The 18,806-nt window shown below is 46.1% G+C and overlaps 1 protein-coding gene across 6 annotated transcripts in view; it reads right to left on the bottom strand.

Moving 5' to 3' along the window:
* LOC129836127 (SH3 and PX domain-containing protein 2A-like) overlaps positions 1 to 18,806 on the bottom strand; it is a 134,444-nt gene that overhangs the window by 20,983 nt on the left and 94,655 nt on the right. For 4 of the 6 annotated variants that reach the window (XM_055901963.1, XM_055901945.1, XM_055901955.1 and 1 more), the window contains 2 exons: positions 5,918 to 6,031; positions 3,101 to 3,184 (listed from right to left, as the gene is read on the bottom strand). In XM_055901963.1, coding sequence (XP_055757938.1) covers positions 3,101 to 3,184; positions 5,918 to 6,031 — 198 coding nt within the window. The remainder of the gene's footprint in view (positions 1 to 3,100; positions 3,185 to 5,917; positions 6,032 to 18,806) is intronic. The other 2 variants (XM_055901972.1, XM_055901981.1) reach the window with 1 other exon arrangement.

Genomic DNA, 18,806 nt, shown 5'->3' with positions numbered 1-18,806 from the left:
GTTGATGATATTACTAGTTTAACTTGCTTGTCCTGCGTTGCAAATAATCAATGCGGTGCCTATTAATTTATCATCGAATCACAGCCTAATTCGCCAAATGGGTGATGATTTAACAAGCGCATTCGCGAAAAAAGCATTGCACCAATGTACCTAACCATAAACATGAATGCCTTTCTTAAAATCAATACACAAGTATATTTTTTTAAGCCTGCATATTTAGTTAAAATAAATTCATGTTAGCAGGCAATATTAACTAAGGAAACTGTGTCACTTCTCTTGCGTTCTGTGCAAGCAAAGTCAGGGTATATGCAGCAGTTTAGGCCGCCTGGCTCGTTCCGAACTGTGTGAAGACAATTTCTTCCCAACACAGCCCGTAATTAATTTGCCAGAATTTTACATAATTATGACATAACATTGAAGATTGTGCAATGTAACAGCAATATTTAGACTTATGGATGTCACCCGACTTATGGATGTCAATAGGGAACGGTTCCGTATTTCACTGAAAGAATAAACGTTTTGTTTTCGAAATGATAGTTTCCGGATTTGACCATATTAATGACCTAAGGCTTGCATTTGTGTGTTTATTATATTATAATTAAGTCTATTATTTGATATTTGATAGAGCAGTCTAACTGAGCGGTGGTAGGCAGCAGCAGGCTGGTAAGCATTCATTTAAACAGCACTTTCCTGCGTTTGCCAGCAGCTCTTCGCAATGCTTCAAGCACAGTGGTGTTTATGACTTCAAGCCTATCAGCTCCTGAGATTAGGCTGGCAATACTATGGGTGCCTATAAGAACATCCAATAGTCAAAGGTATATGAAATACAAATGGTATAGAGAGAAATAGTTCTATTATTCCAATAATAACTACAACCTAAAACTTCTTAACTAGGAATATTGAAGACTCATGTTAAAAGGAACCACCAGCTTTCATATGTTCTCATGTTCTGAGCAAGGAACTTAAATGTTAGCTTTTTTACATGGCACATATTGCACTTTTACTTTCTTCTCCACCACTGTGTTTTTGCATTATTTAAACCAAATTGAACATGTTTCATTATTTATTTGAGACTAAATTGATTTTTATTTATTTATTAAAGTTAAAATAAAAGTATTCATTCAGTATTGTTGTAATTGTCATTATTACAAATATATATATAAAAATCGGCGATTACTCGGTATCGGCTTTTTTGGTCCTCCAATAATCGGTATCGGCGTTGAAAAATCCTAATCGGTCGACCTCTAGCTCACACACACACAGAAGTGGATCCATCCACTGTTATAGGCTCCTGCCTGTGATTAAAGCCAGGCTTCAGTATGGGCTACTGCCCCACTTCACACTTTCCACCAGCCTATTCCAGCCAGCCCATTCCTCCTGCTGCTACTCCTCTGAGAGAGCTAGCTACCTAACTGTAAATGCTTCGCTCAGCTCTGGCTGGAGACCATGGCGAGGCTCTGGCATCCCATATTAGTACATTCACCAAAAGCGTCCAAAGAGCTGGATGTAGTCATCACATGGAAATCGTTGGCTTACATTGAACTAGTATTTTTTTCTCCTGTGCAGTATAAATAGGACCTGTGGGTTTTCCTGAGCATCTGAATAGGAAAAACGATGTCCCATGTTATAGATTAGTAAGACTGCAACTAGGAAGTGGAGTTTTTCCTGGTCAGGTCATGTGGTTAGGAAAAACTCCTGGCCCGAAAGTATATAGGTCCTCGCAGGCCTGTATAAAATTCATCAACACAGGCACTAACTCATACCATCTGACACAAGTTCCCCCTGTGCTGGATCAGCTCTGTTGAATCACTTATGTTTATTGTCTCTTTGACTGGTCTGGGATCAGAGTTAACCTATACCAGGTGAGTCACGCCCCATGTATGTTATTGGGAGCCTGGGAAGTTATATGAGTCCCAGGTCAGTTTCAGTAAACAAACAGACACAAGACAGAGCCAGGTGGAGTGAGTGGGTTAAAACTAATCCTAAAACCAGATGGCTGATCTCTCCTGGTCTTATTAGAGGGATGAGAAATGACTCTGGCTCTAGGTAGGAGTAGGCCACAGACACCGATCTAGGATCAGCCTCCCCAAATCCTATATATATATCAATGACAGAGAACATCTAACTGACCTTCAATCAGCGTATATAGCAACTTCATCCTTCAATATAGTGACGACTTTTTTGATCAAATATGAGTAGAAGTAGCCTTTTAATAGCCACAGATCTAGGATCAGCTTATCTCCCCCAGATTCCAACCATAACCATTAGAGGATAAATGCAAAGCTGGCCTTGGACCAGATTAAATACTAGACAATATGAGACATAGGCTCATGTCTGTCTGGGTCCATCAAAGAGAATTCATTATGACTCAACAGCAACTCTCCATTGAGACGTATTCCAGTATTGCAGTGGCCAGGGGAGCTTGGCAACGTGATACATTCAAGAGTGTGAGGACATATCTTTACCAATAAATGTTCAGTAAAAACTCAGTCCTTAAAATGGAATGGTTCTGACCCTGGAGGGAGTTGTATAAGTACATGAAGTAGCACTGCACACAGTAATGTTGAGAACAGCTATTGGTCATCAAGGTTGTTACTGTTGTGCTGTCTGAATCAGATACCCCTCATTATCTAATCTGTTTCATGTTAGTACATGATTCTGTTACGCAGAGCAAAATGAAGAAATAATGATCTTTCTAAAAGTAGAGAAAAGTGTGGTAAATGTAACTCCGGGAGCTGAAATCTACAGGACCACCCAATGTGCTGTTTGTGATGTTGGCGTTAAGCTGGAGTTGTTGTTGGCTGACTGTCATGGATGTAAATGAGTTTTCTTACGATGAAGGAAGGAGTGTGTATGTGTGTGGTTCTGACAGAGGCCACTTGAGAGTGTCTGTGTGTTTGTGTGTGTGTGTGTGTGTGTGTGTGTGTGTGTGTGTGTGTGTGTGTGTGTGTGTGTGTGTGTGTGTGTGTGTGTGTGTGTGTGTGTGTGTGTGTGTGTGTGTGTGTGTGTGTGTGTGTGTGTGTGTGTGTGTGTGTGTGTGTGTGTGTGTGTGCGTGTTTGCGTGTGTGTGTGTGTCTGTGTGTGTTGACTGTGTGTTCACCTCGACTCTGCTGGCGGTTCACTATGCCCCCCAAGGTCCATCTGCGGTCCAGTCTCTTCAGATGAGCCTTGCGTCTCTTAGTAACTGATGACGGGACGGACGGTGAAAACAAAGAAAAACAAAGAAACATGAACTTAAGAAGTGTATTACAAAATGAAAGAAGGCAAAAAGCAGGCGTTAGTTAGTAGGATGGTGAAAACATGACATGGAAAGCCAGCAAATAAACGGTGTCTATTTTAAGCTATGCATAGTAAATGACATGAGTTGTAATAGCGTATTAGCAAATGGTTTTGCAGAAAGAATTGATATTCATTGTTGTCATGATAATGAGTTCACGCGCACGTTTCACAGTCAAGCAGCTAAACTTGTTGAAGGGTGAGTATTTCTGGGGTCTGAGTTGTGCCGACAGTATAAAGGAAGAGTGGAATCACAGATATCCTGAGGACAGAGAGAACGAGGTCATAAACACAGAGATATTTCCTTACGAGAGACAACTGCCCAGAGGAGCTATCCTCCACATCGTCTGTCACCGAAAGACCGAAAGAGAACAAGCCCCACATTAAAAGAGGAAGCAATGATCATATAAATAGAATGAATAGAAAGAGCGTCTCCATTCATTACAAATTACCAGGGTTAGCTCGTCCAAGCCTGTTCTATTCATTCAATCTCTATGACAATGATGATATGATGTATCATAGAAATATAATGTATAGAAAGGGTGTCTCTATTCATTACAAAATGCCAGGGTTAGAGATCCAAGCATGTTCTATTAATTATATTTCTATAGCAATGATGACTTGATGTATTATACAGTATCATACAATCTAGTGTGTCTAGAACACTGAAATCTGTTGGTCTTCAAGGTTCTCACCACGACGTATTCCGTATTCAAGAAGGCCAATCCCCATACATAACGTTGTGTGTATCTGGGACCTTTCAAATGGTCACAGACATGCTACATCTGTGTGGCATAGTATCATACTAGCCCCTAGCATACTGTACACATGGTTTAAGATTGCCCAGCAAACTACATCTGTGTCCAATGTGTCGCTAATAGGTTTTCTAGCAACTGTATAGGAGAAAATAGATAAGAGTAAATCTCCATGTTAGCCTGTTAGGCTACCGTAACAGCTAGCTAAGTCCTCTGGTAAACTGTTCTGTTCCAGTCGCCCTTATAAGCAGGGTCCACTCTTGCAACACCACTGACTTACAGTAAAGTAAAACAGCCCTATTTGATACTGTCCAACTCGTTGCTTTCTGATGCCTCGTAGTTATCCTCCCTTCCTTAACGCATTCCCTAGGGGGACATAAACCAGACTTTCAGAACGGAGGAACGAGTGATGAGGATGGAGAACAGAATGAAATTACTGTCATCTCTCCCTTCATAGTGGAGGGAAGAGGAGGAGGGAGAACCGGAGGAGTGAGGAGAGGAGGACAGAATCAAATGACTCTCATCTCTCTCTCTCTCTCTCCGTCTCCCATTGACCTCCTGATTGAAATATCAGATTGGGGACAGCCACAAAGGCAGACGTTATTTCAGGGTAATTCCAATAGACCAGGCCTACCAGGCCCTGTCGTTCCTCCTCAGTGAGCTAGCTACAGTCTGCTATTGGTTTATATGACAGCAGACTGGGGCTTAATGAGTATGAGGGGGGGGGGGGGACAGGGTAGTTACCAGAGATATGAGATATGCAGTGGTGTGTGAAAACTGAGTAGGCAGGCTCTAATGGGGAAGGTGTTGATAGAGGAGTGTTTTGTGGGATGGGAGGGATGTGTGTTTGTGTGTCTGCATTTCCTCTCTGCGAGTCTCTGACCCAGATCCCTAGGTATTTCCAGGCTCCAGCTACATGACCGTCTTTTTCCTTAAAGGCTGTCACAGACTTTCACTACCAGCCCAGTACCACCCAGTATGTGTGTCTCTCTCTCTCTCTCTCTCTCTCTCTCTCTCTCTCTCTCTCTCTCTCTCTCTCTCTCTCTCTCTCTCTCTCTCTCTCTGTGGAGTGACTGCAGTCTGCATTAAGGCTGGGGGCCACGGCAGCTGCAGAGGACCTGTCATCACATGCTGGGATGTGGGGTGCCAGTTTACAGTGTAACAGTGCCATGGGCCAGCGTGAGGATCATAAAGCAATGTGTCTTAATGAGAGACAGGGAGAGAGCCTTACATACCCTGGTGGCAGTCTATGACACACAAAGCATTACGGCATAATGATTACACTATACCAGGTAGTCTCCATGGGTTACTAAAACTGATGGAAAACAGAGGTAATATGACTTTAACGGTGGGGGAGTGTATGTGTGTATGTCTGTGTGTGTGTGTATGTCTGTGTGTGTGTGTATGTCTGTGTGTGTGTGTATGTCTGTATGTGCATGTCTGCCTGCCTGGGTGCAAGACACAGCTAAGGCGCTACAGTGTCATCCCGAAGCACCAAAAGGAAAGGGAGCTTATTCTCTAGTGATGAAAAATGCCCTCCAAACAGTCAGACTAGACATTATTGCAAAAAAAGAGGCCATGACAAAACTCCTTGAAAGAGTAGTGAAGGAATTTCCTCTGGTGCCAAAATATCCAGCCTGATGCAAACCCTGTAATTTGAACAAAGGGTTTTCCCCTGGGTTTGTTACAGTGTCTGTTTCCTGCTCTGACCCTGGTCCTCGAGGTTCCTGCTGTCCAAGCATAACTATTAGGTGTCATGCCTAAGGCCTTAGTAATGAGGGTAGAGATATTTAGCAGGGAGAATGGCTGGTGTGTGTTACCTAAGGCCTTAGTAATGATGGTAGTGCTATTTAGCAGGGAGAATGGCTGGTGTGTGTGTGTGTTACCTTCTCCTGTCCTGACGGTGCTAAGTTCCAGGTCATCTCTAGTGCCGTTCTGTGAGTCCAGGTATGTGGCCGGCACCCAACCCTGCTCCTCGGCTGTACTGACGAACCACCAACCTATAACAAAGACACACACACACACACATTAGTTTGTGCAGAGCCACATGGAGACACACACACACACACACACACACACAAACACATTCTTTATACACTATGACACAGAAAGAAAATAGACAGACACACACACACACACACACACACACACATATTTACCAGCCATTCTCCCTGCTAAATATCACTACCATCATTACTAAGGCCTTAGGCATGACACCTAATAGTTGGGCTTGGACTCCAAACACACTTACACATTGTGATTTACATTCAATAATGGAAATAGAACTCCAGAATTGATCGGGTGTTAGTGTTTCGCTTGGTCCAGGCGTTCATTTATATCGGCTACATGGAGAGCAGTGAAGTGATGTAACCAGGGAACTTTTCACCTGCTTGGAAAGCTGCTTTCATTACAAAACCACCAGACGTCTCAGAGTAGCGGTACTGATCATGGATCAGTTTTTCATTTTAAAATCATAATGATTGAGATTATATGGACAGGGAGAACCTGATCCTAGATCAGCACTCTAGGGTTAGGGTCACGTTTTTTCATATATGTGCCCGGAGTGCAGAGGAAAATGGTCACTTAAGGTTCAAGGAGGTAGAAGTTGTCCCTGAACCACAGATCTAGGATCAGATGACCATAACTGAGTTCTAACCTGAAACCATCAAGGGGATTAAATAAGAGCTGACCCTGTATCAGTGCAATGGTTAAGGATTGACTTGAACTTAGTCTCAAAAAGAAAATCCTAGTCTAGCAGTTCGAGAGGTGTTTGTGGGACAATAAAGATTTTTGATTCGAATTGACTCGCCTCTACCTAGACCTGATTGAATGCAAAAACACATGTCAAATCGGGAACCAAACCAAACCGAAACTCACTAAAAGAGAGAGGAAAAGAAGCCATCGATCCCTCCCTGACAGTTAGCATGTGTCTTTGTGTTTTAGTTCTGCAGCGGTAGCACGAATCCAGATTCTCTGACTGTCTATTCCAAGTTCGGAGGCTCCCCAAGCATTTCATCCGTAACATTTGGGTTCAACGTGGACTATTCAGAGTCATAAATAGTAGGGAAGCTGCCTTTCAGTGAACCTCGAAGATACAGGATAATTGATAACTTTCTGCAGCCTATAACGCACCCAGACGTACGCCATATGCTAACACACACAGGCGCACTCTTGACGGATGCACATATGTACACATACACAATAACTCGCACGCTCTGACAGTATAAAAGAGAAGAGAGCGAGGCAACGAGCACAACTATTTTTTTCTCTCCAATGGAGTCCAACAATTAAGTCATCAGCTCTTGACTGTATTAACAGTCATATGGCGAGGTCCTTTGATGTGGTTTGACACACACACATACACACACACACACACACACACACACACACACACACACACACACACACACACACACACAAATCAAGTCCTCACACACCCCATTTTATGTCCCTGCAAGACACGCCAAGTCACATTGGGAAATGAGACCTATTTGACCCATATGGAAAACATGTCTGTGTACAACAGTTTCTTCATCGGAAAAAAATAACATTGGTCATTGGTAGGGTTGCGAAATTCCAGGAACTTCCCAAACATTCCTTGGTTTTCCATAAATCCAGGTTGGAAGTCACTCATACCACAAGACTACTATAGCAATACTATGTTTGAAGCTCTGAATGGCCCACCACAGTGTTTGAGGCTTCAACCCATAGGCATTGTCTAAAAGGCATTGAAGTTCAAAGTAGGTCCCACTGTAGACATTACAGCAGAGTCTGGGGTCTGACCGCACACAGTACAGTGAGTTTGGAAACCTATCAGAATCGGTTGGCTTCACAAAATGCTAATAAGGCTATGCAAATGACGCTATGCTAGCCTAGCGAAAACGCTAACGTTGGACTGACTGTAGAGGCATAGGTTTTGCTCAGTGCTAACTGCCAACGTGAATTTGACATTGTGACATTGATGCTATGCTAATTCATTGTTATGCTACTGTTGGCTAGCTAATCCCTAGCCTGAAAATATGTTTTGATGAATGGCAGTCAACACATATAGTAGTGAGATGAGAGGCAGTACAGTAGGGCTCTCCTTTCTTTTTTAAAGTCCTACATTCAACATGTGAAAATTGCTCCCTCTATAAAAATTGCTAATACCATACGAAACACATTCACTTTTATGTGCCAACTCAATGGAAGTTGCCTATAGTTTTGGCAAAGAAACTTTATAGATCAAGTTACAGCAAATGTTCAAAAGAAAATAATCCCACCCATCCACCTTTATGGAATTCGGCCATAGTTTAGCAAAGAGACAATTCAGGAGCCATTTTCTTCAAATGGTCACCTGACTTGACAAAAGGAGGAAAAACAGTCCTCTAAATCCCTATGTGACAGGGTCCTGGTGAGCGACTGCCATTATCAGCTGCATGTGTGAGCTGCCACGGCTGTATATCACTGCCTACCTAGTTGGGGCTGATAGAAATTGGTCAGGTCTGTGTGCGTGGAAAGAGTGTGTCTGCTTACGCAAACATGTGTGTTTGTGTGAAAGTGTATGCTTACAAGCATGGGCACGTGTCTATATAGGGATCCATGAACATGCCTGCTTGCACTTGTATGTGTATGTACTTGCGTGTGCTGTGAAAAGGGAAATGAGAAAAACTAGTTTAGCCCTGGTCTCTCTCGCCCAGGCTGGCAGACACCACATGGCTTGACAAGGCCCAGCTCCCCTATACATTCAGCTCCCAGGCTGGCAGACACCACATGGCTTGACAAGGCCCAGATCCCCTATACATTCAACTCCCAGGCTGGCAGACACCACATGGCTTGACAAGGCCCAGCTCCCCTATACATTCAGCTCCCAGGCTGGCAGACACCACATGGCTTGACAAGGCCCAGCTCCCCTATACATTCAGCTCCCAGGCTGGCAGACACCACATGGCTTGACAAGGCCCAGCTCCCCTATACATTCAGCTCCCAGGCTGGCAGACACCACATGGCTTGACAAGGCCCAACTCCCCTATACATTCAGCTCCCAGGCTGACAGACACCACATGGCTTTGACAAGGCCCATACATTCAGCTCCCAGGCTGGCAGACACCACATGGCTTTGACAAGGCCCAGCTCCCCTATACATTCAGCTCCCAGGCTGGCAGACACCACATGGCTTGACAAGGCCCAGCTCCCCTATACATTCAGCTCCCAGGCTGGCAGACACCACATGGCTTGACAAGGCCCAGCTCCCCTATACATTCAGCTCCCAGGCTGGCAGACACCACATGGCTTGACAAGGCCCAGCTCCCCTATACATTCAACTCCCAGGCTGGCAGACACCACATGGCTTGACAAGGCCCAGCTCCCCTATACATTCAGCTCCCAGGCTGGCAGACACCACATGGCTTGACAAGGCCCAGCTCCCCTATACATTCAGCTCCCAGGCTGGCAGACACCACATGGCTTGACAAGGCCCAGCTCCCCTATACATTCAGCTCCCAGGCTGGCAGACACCACATGGCTTGACAAGGCCCAGCTCCCCTATACATTCAGCTCCCAGGCTGGCAGACACCACATGGCTTGACAAGGCCCAGCTCCCCTATACATTCAGCTCCCAGGCTGGCAGACACCACATGGCTTGACAAGGCCCAGCTCCCCTATACATTCAGCTCCCAGGCTGGCAGACACCACATGGCTTGACAAGGCCCAGCTCCCCTATACATTCAGCTCCCAGGCTGGCAGACACCACATGGCTTGACAAGGCCCAGCTCCCCTATACATTCAACTCCCAGGCTGGCAGACACCACATGGATTGACAAGGCCCAGCTCCCCTATACATTCAGCTCCCAGGCTGGCAGACACCACATGGCTTGACAAGGCCCAGCTCCCCTATACATTCAGCTCCCAGGCTGGCAGACACCACATGGCTTGACAAGGCCCAGCTCCCCTATACATTCAGCTCCCAGGCTGGCAGACACCACATGGCTTGACAAGGCCCAGCTCCCCTATACATTCAGCTCCCAGGCTGGCAGACACCACATGGCTTGACAAGGCCCAGCTCCCCTATACATTCAGCTCCCAGGCTGGCAGACACCACGTGGCTTTGACAAGGCCCAGCTCCCCTATACATTCAACTCCCAGGCTGGCAGACACCACATGGCTTTGACAAGGCCCAGCTCCCCTATACATTCAGCTCCCAGGCTGACAGACACCACATGGCATTGACAAGGCCCAGCTCCCCTATACATTCAACTCCCAGAATGACAGACACCACATGGCTTTGACAAGGCCCAGCTCCCCTATACATTCAGCTCCCAGGCTGACAGACACCACATGAGTTGACAAGGCCCAGCTCCCCTATACATTCAACTCCCAGGCTGGCAGACACCACATGAGTTGACAAGGCCCAGCTCCCCTATACATTCAACTCCCAGGCTGGCAGACACCACATGGCTTGACAAGGCCCAGCTCCCCTATACATTCAACTCCCAGGCTGACAGACACCACATGGCTTTGACAAGGCCCAGCTCCCCTATACATTCAGCTCCCAGGCTGGCAGACACCACATGGCTTTGACAAGGCCCAGCTCCCCTATACATTCAGCTCCCAGGCTGACAGACACCACATGAGTTGACAAGGCCCAGCTCCCCTATACATTCAACTCCCAGGCTGGCAGACACCACATGAGTTGACAAGGCCCAGCTCCCCTATACATTCAACTCCCAGGCTGGCAGACACCACATGGATTGACAAGGCCCAGCTCCCCTATACATTCAACTCCCAGGCTGACAGACACCACATGGCTTGACAAGGCCCAGCTCCCCTATACATTCAGCTCCCAGGCTGACAGACACCACATGGCTTTGACAAGGCCCATACATTCAGCTCCCAGGCTGGCAGACACCACATGGCTTTGACAAGGCCCAGCTCCCCTATACATTCAGCTCCCAGGCTGGCAGACAACACATGGCTTTGACCATGCCCAGCTCCCCTATACATTCAGCTCCCAGGCTGGCAAACACCACATGGCTTTGACAAGGCCCAGCTCCCCTATACATTCATCTCCCAGGCTGGCAGACACCACATGGCTTTGACAAGGCCCAGCTCCCCTATACATTCAGCTCCCAGGTTGGCAGACACCACATGGCTTTGACAAGGCCCAGCTCCCCTATACATTCAGCTCCCAGGCTGGCAGACACCACATGGCTTTGACAAGGCCCAGCTCCCCTATACATTCAGCTCCCAGGCTGACAGACACCACATGGCTTTGACAAGGCCCAGCTCCCCTATACATTCAGCTCCCAGGCTGGCAGACACCACATGGCTTTGACAAGGCCCAGCTCCCCTATACATTCAGCTCCCAGGCTGGCAGACACCACATGGCTTTGACAAGGCCCAGCTCCCCTATACATTCAGCTCCCAGGCTGGCAGACACCACATGGCTTTGACAAGGCCCAGCTCCCCTATACATTCAGCTCCCAAGCTGGCAGACACCACATGGCTTGACAAGGCCCAGCTCCCCTATACATTCAGCTCCCAGGCTGGCAGACACCACATGGCTTTGACAAGGCCCAGCTCCCCTATACATTCAGCTCCCAGGCTGGCAGACACCGCATGGCTTTGACAAGGCCCAGCTCTCCTATACATTCAGCTCCCAAGCTGGCAGACACCACATGGCTTGACAAGGCCCAGCTCCCCTATACATTCAGCTCCCAGGCTGACAGACACCACATGGCCTTGACAAGGCCCAGCTCCCCTATACATTCAGCTCCCAGGCTGGCAGACACCACATGGCTTTGACAAGGCCCAGCTCCCCTATACATTCAGCTCCCAGGCTGACAGACACCACATGGCTTTGACAAGGCCCAGCTCCCCTATACATTCAGCTCCCAGGCTGGCAGACACCACATGGCTTTGACAAGGCCCAGCTCCCCTATACATTCAGCTCCCAGGCTGACAGACACCACATGGCTTTGACAAGGCCCAGCTCCCCTATACATTCAGCTCCCAGGCTGACAGACACCACATGGCTTTGACAAGGCCCAGCTCCCCTATACATTCAGCTCCCAGGCTGACAGACACCACATGGCTTTGACAAGGCCCAGCTCCCCTATACATTCAGCTCCCAGGCTGACAGACACCACATGGCTTTGACAAGGCCCAGCTCCCCTATACATTCAGCTCCCAGGCTGGCAGACACCACGTGGCTTTGACAAGGCCCAGCTCCCCTATACATTCAGCTCCCAGGCTGACAGACACCACATGGCTTTGACAAGGCCCAGCTCCCCTATACATTCAGCTCCCAGGCTGACAGACACCACATGGCTTTGACAAGGCCCAGTTCGCCTATAAATTCAGTTCTGGAGAAAGTCAGATGCGGTAAAAGAGCAGAGAAATTAGAAACAGAAAGGCTGCTGGATTTCGTCACACATAGGCAGTTACCAGAGTGGAGAGAGACTGTGGAGGAAGAGAGAGAGAGAGAGAGAGAGACCAGAGAGAGAAAGCGAGGGAACGTTCTCATATGTTCCAACCAACTACTGTCCGTGTGTCAACATTTTCCAGGAAACTCATTCTGTCCAACTGCAATATGGACAGAAGCTGGTTCTTTCTCTTTTCTCTTCTCTCTCTCTTTCAGGACAGTTGTTAGTAGGAAGTTAGTGGGTGTTCCCTCTTTCTGGCCGTGCCATTTAGCTTCCAGACAGACAGACTTCCAGACTTCTCCCAGAGAAGAGAGAGGACATCCCCCTTGGTGAAGACTCAAATCAGGGTTTTCCCATTCACACAGTGGAATCCAATTGGCTTGGCGGCTCAATTAGGTTCCAAGAGATGTATCATGGGATTGAGCTGTTTATGTGGTATTGTCTGGTGTTGACCATGTTTGTTGTGTCTTTTCTGTTTGTTGGCGGGATTTGCTGTGTTTTGTGTGTGAAAAATCAATAAAATGTTTAATGTAGTCTAGGGTGTTCCAGCGGTCTAACAAGTACTAACACTGCGATAACAAGTACTAACACTGCGATAACAAGTACTAACACTGCGATAACAAGTGCTAACACTGCGATAACAAGTACTAACACTGCGATAACAAGTACTAACACTGCGATAACAAGTACTAACACTGCGATAACAAGTACTAACACTGCGATAACAAGTACTAACACTGCGATAACAAGTACTAACACTGCGATAACAAGTACTAACACTGCGATAACAAGTGCTAACACTGCGATAACAAGTACTAACACTGCGATAACAAGTGCTAACACTGCGATAACAAGTACTAACACTGCGATAACAAGTACTAACACTGCGATAACAAGTACTAACACTGCGATAACAAGTACTAACACTGCGATAACAAATACTAACACTGCGATAACAAGTGCTAACACTGCGATAACAAGCACTAACATTGCGATAACAAGTGCTAACACTGCGATAACAAGTACTAACACTGCGATAACAAGTACTAACACTGCGATAACAAGTACTAACACTGCGATAACAAGTACTAACACTGCGATAACAAGTACTAACACTGCGATAACAAGTGCTAACACTGCGATAACAAGTGCTAACACTGCGATAACAAGCGCTAACACTGCAATAACAAGCGCTAACACTGCGATAACACGTACTAACACTGCGATAACAAGTACTAACACTGCGGTAACAAGTACTAACACTGCGATAACAAGCACCAACACTGCAATAACAAGTACTAACACTGCGATAACAAGCACTAACACTGCGATAACAAGTACTAACACTGCGATAACAAATACTAACACTGTGATAACAAGTGCTAACACTGCGATAACAAGTACTAACACTGCGATAACAAGTACTAACACTGCGATAACAAGTACTAACACTGCGATAACAAATACTAACACTGCGATAACAAGTACTAACACTGCGATAACAAGTACTAACACTGCGATAACAAGTATTAACACTGCGATAACAAGTACTAACACTGCGATAACAAGTACTAACACTGCGATAACAAGCACTAACACTGCGATAACAAGTACTAACACTGCGATAACAAATACTAACACTGCGATAACAAGTGCTAACACTGCGATAACAAGTACTAACACTGCAATAACAAGCACCAACACTGCAATAACAAGTACTAACACTGCGATAACAAGCACTAACACTGCGATAACAAGTGCTAACACTGCGATAACAAATACTAACACTGCGATAACAAGTGCTAACACTGCGATAACAAGTACTAACACTGCGATAACAAGTACTAACACTGCGATAACAAATACTAACACTGCGATAACAAGTACTAACACTGCGATAACAAGTACTAACACTGCGATAACAAGTACTAACACTGCAATAACAAGCACCAACACTGCAATAACAAGTGCTAACACTGCGATAACAAATACTAACACTGCGATAACAAGTGCTAACACTGCGATAACAAGTACTAACACTGCGATAACAAGTACTAACACTGCGATAACAAGTACTAACACTGCGATAACAAGTACTAACACTGCGATAACAAGTACCAACACTGCGATAACAAGCGCTAACACTGCGATAACAAGTACTAACACTGCGATAACAAGTACTAACACTGCGATAACAAGTACTAACACTGCGAGCATGGGTTCGAATCTGACCCACCACTTTAGCAATTCCTCTCCTCCTATAAACTTTTTTCTATCTATCCTGTCCAATAAACACAGAAAATATGAAAGTAGTGGGACGGCCACACCACCTAAACAATGAGCTAATCTTAACATGCTACAAGAGCTTCTCTTGGAAGCATACATGTCTTGTTTGTTCAGTTATTGTCTTGTTTGGTCAGTTATTTTAAATGCCTATATGTTCTGAAATAGCTATCTATCTTGCTTGACTGTACTGCACGTGTATGGAATACATTACAGTGCAGGTGGACTAGAGAGAGATTAAAGGGGCAATCTGGGATTCAAACAACAACAAATAGACCATGTTTTCCTCGAAAGGATATGAATCATAGAACATGGAAAATGTGGAAAAACAAGTGTCATTCTCCAGCAGGGGTGGGACGCGGGCGGGGGGACAGGGCAGTAAGGGGGGTTGGGGGCAGCTGTAAAAATGAAACAAGCTAAAACAAGACATGTAAAAGGTGGGTCGTCTAATGAACTACATATTGACCACCATCTGAACAGACAGTAGAGTAGAAAGCAAAAGGGAGGGCTGCTGTTTCAACAGGTTTAAGTCATCATGGCAGTGGAATTGGTTGCAGGGACCCGTGTGTGTGTGTGTGTGTGTGTGTGTGTGTGTGTGTGTGTGTGTGTGTGTGTGTGTGTGTGGTGTGGTGTGGTGTGGTGTGGTGTGGTGTGTGTGTGTGTGTGTGTGTGTGTGTGTGTGTGTGTGTGTGTGTGTGTGTGGTGTGTGGTGTGTGGTGTGTGTGTGTGTTTGTGTCCACTGGGTTCCCACACACCAGACTAAAAACCGTGCTTAGGCTGAGTTCACTCGACCTCAAACATCTCAGTAAAAAGACATTTAGAGGAATACTCTCACGAGTGCTCATTTCCTGTGTAAGTACGATCCTATTATTGTACAGGTGCCTTGTCAAAACTGAATCAGAACACTTTTTTAGGCAGCCTTTGACTAGAATAAACACTAGATTCTGGGTCCGGGTTGTGTCCTGACAGAAATGACCCAGTTTGCTCTACGTCATCGGATTCATGATGTGGAACTAAAGATAACTATCTTAAAAGGTCAAAGAGTGACAGCTGCAAAACCTTCTTAACAGTGACAGTACTCCTGCTGGTTTAACCCAGACAGTAACGAGTAGGCTAATTACAGTTCCACTGTGTTGTGCTTTGGTAGAACATAGGTTGGGTTTAGCAGAGTGGAGTGCTTTCTCCCGCTCTCCCTCTCTCTCCATCTCCCCCTTTCGCTCAGTGAGAATAAGGTCACATGGAAAACAAATGCTACAGTAATTGTGCAGAACATACTCATCATTGGCTGGTAAACGCCTAGTAGGGAGAGAAAGATGGAGATAGAAAGAGAGGAGAGAGAGATACAGAGACAGAGAGAAAGAGAGAGCAGACGTTTGGCCAGGGTTTCAAAGCGGGGAGTAATCCACACACTTCCCCGTCCAAAGACACCACAGAACCTTTCCTGTCACTTTCTTTATTTGGCCTGATGGAACGGAGAAACGGGACGGGGCTATCAAAACGTTTCGTCAACGACACTTCAAACGTGCCTTTCAGGAAACCAAGGGATCCCGCGACGCGATTGTGTTACTCATTTCACTGCTTTGCCATAATGAACAACAGACCGGATGTGTGATATGAGCTCTGAGTTGGACGCGGCTGAGCCCGAGTCAGGAAGACAGAATATTGAATTGAACCACAATGTGCGCTTTCTGCAGAGTAAGCAGAACTAAGGGACACAGAAAGCGGAGGCTTAAAATAGAACCAGAACAATTACGGAGGCTCCGGAGGTCCAAAACGAGACTGGAGAATCAGGCCTGGAAGGCAGAGACTATTCTCAGCCTTATATCTAATCACACAAACCCTGTGGGTGAGCAAGATACTGTACAGGTTGCAAGAAAGTATATATGTAATCTGATCTGAAGCTAATACAGAACGAGATGATAAAGATAGAATATATTTTTTTGTATTTTACCCCCTTTTTCTTCCCAATTGCGTGATATCCAATTACGATCCAACTACGATCGTGTCTCATCGCTGCAAGAGGCAAAGGTCGAGTCATGTGTCCTCCGAAACATGAGCCGCCAAAGCGCGCTTCTTTACACCCGCCTGCTTAATCCAGAAGCCAGCCGCACCACCGTTCAACTGACGACCGAAGTCAGCCTGCAGGCGCCCGGCCCTCCACAAGGAGTCGCTAAAGTGTGATGAGCCAAGTAAAGCACCCCAGGCTAAACCCTTCACTAACCTGGACGACGCTGGTCCAATCATGAGCAGCCCTATGGGACTCCCGGTCACGGCCGGTTGTGACACAGCCTGGGATCGAACCCGGATCTGTAGTGATGCCTCAAGCACTGCGATGCAGTGCCTTAGACTGCTGCGCCACTTGGGCGGCCTGAACAAGATTATTTAATTAGGGAAATTGAAATGAAATCCCATCAAGACCTCCAAGTCGATACAGTATATGATATGATAAACGCCTAGTTAAGCCTTAGGGATATGAATTTGATGGATGGGGTCAAACGAAGAACAGGCAAAATCCATCTAATGACATCAGAGTCTTTTAATAACAAGTTCCTTTGAACACATTTTCATTCCCTTTGTGTGAACTTAGAAAAGATGGTGTAGCTAATTGGCAATGTAAAGAGACATGAAACATCCCATGTATAAAAATCACCCAAGACGGGATACATCAAAGCATCGTCTGATCAGTTCTAACTGAGGGGAAGTTATGAGGATACCCGATTCCTCAAGCTAGTTGGTTCCTTCCTAGAAAGTCACAGTTTATGTTGAGGCCCCAAATCTTTATTGACAATGTCTAACGGAACGGGAGACAGAGAAACTCACATTCCACTGCGGAGATGATGTTACCTTGCTTTAAGTTTTCATAAATCATGGGGGTTTGGTTACTGTTAGCTGTGTTACAAGTGTAAGGGGATAGCGTGGTGGAAGGAAGTTCATTAGACCGTGTTGACTAAATATCACGCTCAGAATGCCTGGGCAATGTCCCCAGGCCTTGAACTGCTGTGTGTGTGTGGTGTGAGAGAGTGAGGAGTGAGTGAGTGAGTGAGTGAGTGAGTGAGTGAGTGAGTGAGTGAGTGAGTGAGTGAGTGAGTGAGTGAGTGAGTGAGTGAGTGAGTGAGTGAGTGAGTGAGTGAGTGATGAGTGAGTGAGTGAGTGAGTGAGTGAGTGAGTGAGTGAGTGAGTGATGAGTGAGTGAGTGAGTGAGTGAGTGAGTGAGTGAGTGATGAGTGAGTGAGTGAGTGAGTGAGTGAGTGAGTGGTGGTGAGTGAGTGAGTGAGTGAGTGAGTGAGTGAGTGAGTGAGTGAGTGAGTGAGTGAGTGAGTGAGTGAGTGAGTGAGTGAGTGAGTGAGTGAGTGAGTGAGTGAGAGAGTGAGAGAGTGAGTGAGTGAGAGAGTGAGTGAGTGAGTGAGTGAGTGAGTGAGTGAGAGAGTGGTGAGAGAGTGGTGAGGAGTGAGTGAGGGAGTGAGTGAGTGAGTGGTGAGAGAGAGAGAGAGGAAGAGAGGGAGTGAGTGAGTGAGTGAGTGAGTGAGGGAGTGAGAGAGGAGGGAGGAGAGAGAGGAGCGAGAGAGAGAGAGAGAGAGAGAGAGAGAGAGTGAGATGAGAGAGAGAGGAGAGAGAGAGAGAGAGAGAGAGAGGAGAGAGAGAGAGAGAGAGAGAGAGAGAGAGAGAGAGAGAGAGAGAGAGAGGAGAGAGAGAGAGAGAGAGAGAGAGAGAGAGAGAGAGAGAGAGAGAGAGGAGAGAGAGAGAGAGAGAGAGAGAGAGCGAGAGAGAGAGGAGAGAGAGAGACCCAACTCAAAGCTTCCTTCCAGCTAAGTACCCCCTGGGTCATGCTTATTGAAACAGACTGGCCATTTCAAAGCATGGGAGGTGCGGCTAACGCTAAGCTAGGTTTATCCATGCATATCACCTCACTAAACATGCTAATGGCAACAAGCTCTATTTTACAACCTGTAGGTGAGTCTTTTGGCCAGCTATGGCCTTTCATGTGACCCTATCTATACAGGAGATTCTAAAGGGCTTAAAGGTAACCTCTCTCTGTTGAGTCGATTGACGTGTGATTAGCCACTCTTGTGCCTCTTGGGTGAAAAGCTAC

The sequence above is a fragment of the Salvelinus fontinalis genome, chromosome 3 (assembly GCF_029448725.1).
Source record: "Salvelinus fontinalis isolate EN_2023a chromosome 3, ASM2944872v1, whole genome shotgun sequence".
Lineage (NCBI taxonomy): Eukaryota > Metazoa > Chordata > Actinopteri > Salmoniformes > Salmonidae > Salvelinus > Salvelinus fontinalis.
This window is presented reverse-complemented; position numbering and strand designations above follow the sequence as displayed.